General features: G+C 33.4%; 1 protein-coding gene across 1 annotated transcript; it reads right to left on the bottom strand.

Moving 5' to 3' along the window:
• Positions 1-1488: 1488 nt before the first annotated feature.
• LOC112697091 (cytochrome b-c1 complex subunit Rieske-4, mitochondrial) lies at positions 1489-5195 on the bottom strand. The gene is made up of 2 exons (XM_025750095.3): positions 4816-5195; positions 1489-2462 (listed from the first exon to the last, which is right to left on the bottom strand). The coding sequence occupies exons 1-2, from the start codon at positions 4976-4978 to the stop codon at positions 1819-1821; spliced, it is 807 nt and encodes a 268-aa protein (XP_025605880.1). The 5' UTR covers positions 4979-5195; the 3' UTR covers positions 1489-1818.
• Positions 5196-5886: the final 691 nt, after the last annotated feature.

Below are 5886 nucleotides of genomic sequence, written 5' to 3'. Positions count from 1 at the left end.
TTAAGATTAAGTGTTATCAAATCATTGTGGAGACTTGAAATCTTTAGGTGTGTGGTTGCATTACGGTATATAAATTGACATAAAATTGATTTTGCAAACATGAGGTGAGAGATACTATGGGCTAAAATTTTTATATATGAATAATTTTAATGTGAAATACAAAAATATTTGATCATTTTGGTGTTCTACACAGTTGTGGTAGTAGCACAAAACGTCACTAACGTTTTTAATAAAAAAAATTTTTAATCATAAAAGAATAAAACTTTACTGACGTTTTGTAATAAAAAATATTATTTTAATTATTAAAACACAAAACGTCACTGAAGTTTTGTTAAAAAATTATTATTTTAATTGAAAAAACACAAAACGTCACTGACGTTTTGTAAATAACCATAGTTGTGTTTAACACACAGTTTGGTTCATAATGAAGGATTTCCCCTCTAGTAATACAATATTAAAAAGAAAAAGTTCAGACACTATGTTTCTTTGATTTTGGTCTTCTGGAATATTTTTTAGCATTAACTTTTTTTTTTCTTCCACTACATACTAAATTTTTATCACACTTCTTTTTTGTTCTTTCAAAGCATTTCTTATGAATAATTTGAGTTACGTATAGATATTTTTGATAAACTACTATAAAACTTATATGAAAAAGCCTTTTAACCCATTACAAACAAAACCACTTTATAAGTGCAAAAGCCCAAAAGAAAAGGTAACTATGATAATAAAATGGCAGACTATTCATTAGCGGAAATAGATCCTCTCCATTTTTTTTGTCACTGGAGAGAATAAAGTGTAATCTCCCACCTTTAATTTTATAAGTGGGACCAACAATAAATGAGAGAGAGAATGTATTGAATGGTGAGATCTTCCACTAGATACCATCCAGTTTTTTTTCCACTGGAGAGGATCCACTCCCTAATTACACATAATTCAACGACAACTTCTGCAGCCTCTCTATGGCCGTCAACAGAGATGATGCAATAGCATTTTGTCACACTTAAGTCCCTACACACGTGTTTTAATGTCATTTATTCCACGTAAAATCCACACGTGGATACTATATACATCCACACCATAGACTCCCCCTAAAAGCATATACTCTACTGTTGTGTGATACAATTTACTAATCATTCAATACTCTATTCAAAATTACTCTTTCCTCAACTATTTTTTCTCTAATATTCTTCATTACACTCATATGGTATCAGAGCTCAGGTGAGACATGAAACTTGGTCCATTTAGAGGATTAACTTACTGAATTTCTCAACTTGGCACTAACGGAATAGCTAATAACACTGTAAACGGCAATTTTAATTTGTATACACTGTCACTGTGTAGAAAGTTTTAAACACACTCATGTAATCTATTACCACGAAAAAAAAAATCATGTTATAACAAAAAAAAAAAAAAACAAGAATCCGATTCAATCATTTGCCTCATCATTATGATTCAGTGACCAAAAGAACTCGATTCACATTAACTAAATTCCTTAAATTTTACTGCTTCAGCAGAATTTTATTTCTAGATCATCTAAAAGTATCATTGCTATAATTATACAATACGCCTGAAGTCATCAACTAATGAAAGCGTATGACAAACAATGTCAACAAGCAAAAAGGCAGGCGATTATTGACATAGTCATATAGGTCACGCAAACAGAAACAGTTAAATTTCTGAGCTGCATAAACACTTGTTAAACAAACCAAATAAGCACTCAAGAGCAAGAGATGCCGACGGCGTGTTTCGACATTATCGAATAAATTGAAATGAAACAATTATAAACCGGTGCAGCAGGTAGTTAGTTTCCTGCGTCTTTCAACCAATTAGCAACTTGTTCTCTTCCAAGAAGGTATAAGTTGGTACCTCCAGATTGTATGGCGCTGGTCCCTTCCTAATTCTGCCAGAAATATCATAATGTGAGCCATGGCAAGGGCAAAACCAACCGCCAAAGTCACCAGCATTTGGCAAGGGGATACAACCCAAATGTGTGCAAACCCCAATCACAATGAGCCACTCGGGGTTCTTGACTCTCTCCGCATCCTGCTGGGGATCGCGAAGAGATCCAACGTCAACACTGTTTGCCAGCTTAATATCATCTTCTGTTCTGCGCCTAATGAACACAGGCTTTCCACGCCACTTAACAGTCACAGTGGTGCCTGGCTCAATGCTGGAGAGATCAACTTCAAGTGAAGCCAGAGCAAGAACATCCTTACTGGCTGACATACTGAGCACAAACTTGAGGATAAGGAGACGGACAAGAGAGGCATAGACAAATCTACCACCTGTTAGGACAAAGTAGGCAAATGCCCTCTTGCTTGGGTCACCAGGAGGATATCGTTCATGATTGTGTTCATCATATACAATCTTAGAGGAAGGGTTTTTGACAGCAGCTACAGTTGCTGGAATTTCAGGAATAATGCTGTTTTCTTTTGTATGGACTGGCAATCCAGTAGCAAAACCTAGGTACAAATTAAAAAAAAAAAGTAATAAGTAACATTAAGTAGGCGAAGAAGATAATAAAGCAAACCCTGAAAAATAAAAAGAAGGCAAGCTCCAAAAACTATAGCAAAAACCAAACTGTGATGGTTACAGGGTACAGCTAAATGGTTGGCATAACCATTTGGGCAACAGGGCTGCACCGGGTATTGTCCTTACTGTTACTTGTGAATAGATGCCCAAAATTCAATTATGTTTTTGTGCACAATTAAAATTTAACATATGCACAATTAAAGGTGTAATTGCTTTTTGGCAATGTACTCATATGTGACAGGTACAGATACGCTCGAATACAGACCTAACAAAGTTTTCGGTAAAAATACGTTTTGGGTATGTATTGGACGTTGCTGAGTACGTTTTTTTTTTTGTTCAAATTCATTCAAAATTACATTGCTTTGAGTAAATTTTATTTATTTTTTATTTTTCTATTTCAAAACTATTTAGATGTGCAGTAAAACATTAAGTTGACTATTTAGACTATTTAAATGTTTATTTTTTAATTTAAGATTAATTATTCAGATTAGTTTAATGTTAAATTTGACATAACCATATTTTATTAGTTGAAAATAACCATTTACTTTTAAAAGTAGTGAAATTTACATATATTTTTTATGTATATACTACGTACCCGTACCCTTTTTCCGGTAAAATTTTCGTACCTGTACTGTAAAATAATAAACAACTAAAATATATTTACCAATTAATCTCAATAAGCTTCAATAATGACTTTTTCTCTCTTCTTTTCTTTTTTTATTTTTGTGAATGAATAACATACTTTTGTTATGAATTATTGAACCAATTTCAAGGAAGCCTAACTTAAAATTAACAGAATTCTTGAATAAACTCTCTCTTGTGAACTATTGAACTAGTGATATAGGAGGGGCAAATCATAGGATGGCACAACAATTTGGGTATGAATTGTTGAAGCAGTTATGGGAAGCCTAACTTAAGAATAACAGAATTATTGGATAAACAATCTCTTATGAACTATTGAACTAGTGATATACGGATATAGGAAGCGCAAATCATAAGATGGAACACAATTTGGTTATGAACTACTGAACCAGCTCTTGTGCCTAACCTTGAATAAAAGAATTCTTGAATAAACAATCTCTTGAGAACTATAGAACTAGTGATATAGGACGGATAAATCATAAGATGGCACAAACAAATACCTTACAGCATACAAATATAACAATCATAACTATAATGAAGACCTGTGACTGGTCAAATATACTTGGTGTTTATCCAAATAAACAGCCTAATATTTTACTTTTGGCTTTTTGTGAACGGTACCCCCCCCCCCCAAAAAAAAAAAAAAAAACATACACACACACAAAAAGAAGCTGGAGTCAAAAGCACAAACACCCGACTGCATTATTTGAATTACATAAAGTTTAGAATTAGAAATGGAACTTTCTAGTTATTGACAGCACAATTATACATGCTAATATCGATTTTAGAAAGATAGCTCCTCACTTGGTATGTTTTATACTTTCATAATTTTTCATTGGTAATGCAATCTCTTGAACGTTCATGTTACTTGATGTTTTTACTATAATCCAAAGTTTATATTACAACCAGATGTGTCATTCTAGTTTCCACTATAAATGATGTATAATGACAACAAAACCAACAATGAAGCATAACCTGTTATAGATCAGAACAACAGCATGCTAGGCTCGGGTAAAATTATTCTATTTATATATTTCCTCAATTAAACACTCTTGAAAAGCTGTTGGTTAGAATATACTGCCAACACAATATGAGAGTTCAAATGCTCGTCGGAATTGAATTTTATCGACAGAGGGTAGCCTGTGACTATCGAAACGACAAATGACGATATAGCAAATGCAAGAGATTTCACATGTCGCACTGCATCGCAGTCAACATTCAAAATTCCAAAAGAAGAAAAATATGAGCACTATTCAACGCCATCTTTTATCCTTCTGTTCTTTGGGCACAAAATAGGACGTGTAGAAGAACACCACCACCAACAATCACTACCACCCTCAAATCCCAAACAAATGTTCGATTGCAATCAGCAAAAAACACGCTCACAATACAGAAACTTCGAATCTAGACACCAACCAAGAACGAGTTAAATAATTTGCGTAAAGCACCTACCAATATTACGATATGACGAATAATAATAAAATCAGGTTGGCGCATAAGCATACCGAACAGACAAAAGCATCAAATCAAGGGCACGGGACAGAAATAATCACAAATCAACTCGTTTGGTTTCGTTTTGATTTGGAACTGAAACAAAAATGAATATGGAAAGGGAAAGGGAAAGAGGGAGAAAACCCTAACCTCGGAATGGGAGACAGAATTGGGGTTGGGGAGCGGATCCGCGATCGTGGGAGTCATAGTGAGGGGCGATGGGGTTCCGAGAGACGAAAGCAGAGGCAGCATGGTTAGCTCTCCATGAAGACGAAGACAGAGAAGAGAACCTCTTTGCTGCAACCCTCAACATCTTCGTCGTGCTCGTGAGCTCTTTTCTTTATTTTCACTGATCTCCTCCCTTTTTCACTTCAGTTTTCGATTTGTTTCCTCTGTTGTGTGGAACGACCGAATGAGGCGATGTGTCCCGATGCTTTGGGAATTAATCAGTTAGCTGCAAAAAAGAATTGGGTAGTAATACATGTTTAAAATAATAACTTTTAGAATTAAAAAAATAACTAATATTAACTGATTAAAATAAATGAACCAACTATAGTTATTAAAAACTGAACTGTTAATTGATCCGGTCACACGACTGAGTCATTAGATTATTGGTTCAATTTGTGGGTCATGTGAGTCACTGATTCACCAGTTGAAATAAAAATATAAAATTATAAAAATAAATTAAAATTTAAAATATATGTCTTCACAAGTATATTAATAATGCTATGTCAATAAAAATAATTATGTTATATATTTAATCATATGAATGGTTATTCAAAAAAATAGGATATAATAGGACAATTGTATAAAATATTTTATAATATTAATGTATCAAAATTAAATTATAAAAATAAATAAATACAATATTATTATTGAAGAATAAAAATATATTTAAAATATATAATTGTTTTAATACGATATAATTATTAGTTTTTTTAGGATGGTAAATGTGTGGTAAACAAATTTTCCAGTTCAGTGTGGATTAGATCGATTTTTTATGGGTTAATTGCAGAAACAGTTAGACACTTATTCTAGATCAGTTGAGGGTCCGGTTCATCGGTTCACCGCAACCCTTCAAAATAAAAATGATTTATTTCGGTCTTTGTCCTCTACCTTCACGACACAATGCAGTTTTCTGTAGGTATTTTTCCGTCAACTTCAAACGAAAAATATTGACGTGTCAGGGTAACCTTGTGTGCTAGCATATCTTACTGCGGA

The sequence above is a fragment of the Arachis hypogaea genome, chromosome 6 (assembly GCF_003086295.3).
Source record: "Arachis hypogaea cultivar Tifrunner chromosome 6, arahy.Tifrunner.gnm2.J5K5, whole genome shotgun sequence".
In the NCBI taxonomy this organism is placed as follows: domain Eukaryota; kingdom Viridiplantae; phylum Streptophyta; class Magnoliopsida; order Fabales; family Fabaceae; genus Arachis; species Arachis hypogaea.
This window is presented reverse-complemented; position numbering and strand designations above follow the sequence as displayed.

Coding starts and splice junctions, on each gene's coding strand:
- LOC112697091 (XM_025750095.3), bottom strand. CDS start 4,978: ATGTTGAGGGTTGCAGCAAAGAGGTTCTCTTCTCTGTCTTCGTCTTCA. Junction 2,463..4,815: donor ATTCTGTCTCCCATTCCGAG/GTTAGGGTTTTC, acceptor ATTTGTACCTAG/GTTTTGCTACTGGATTGCCA.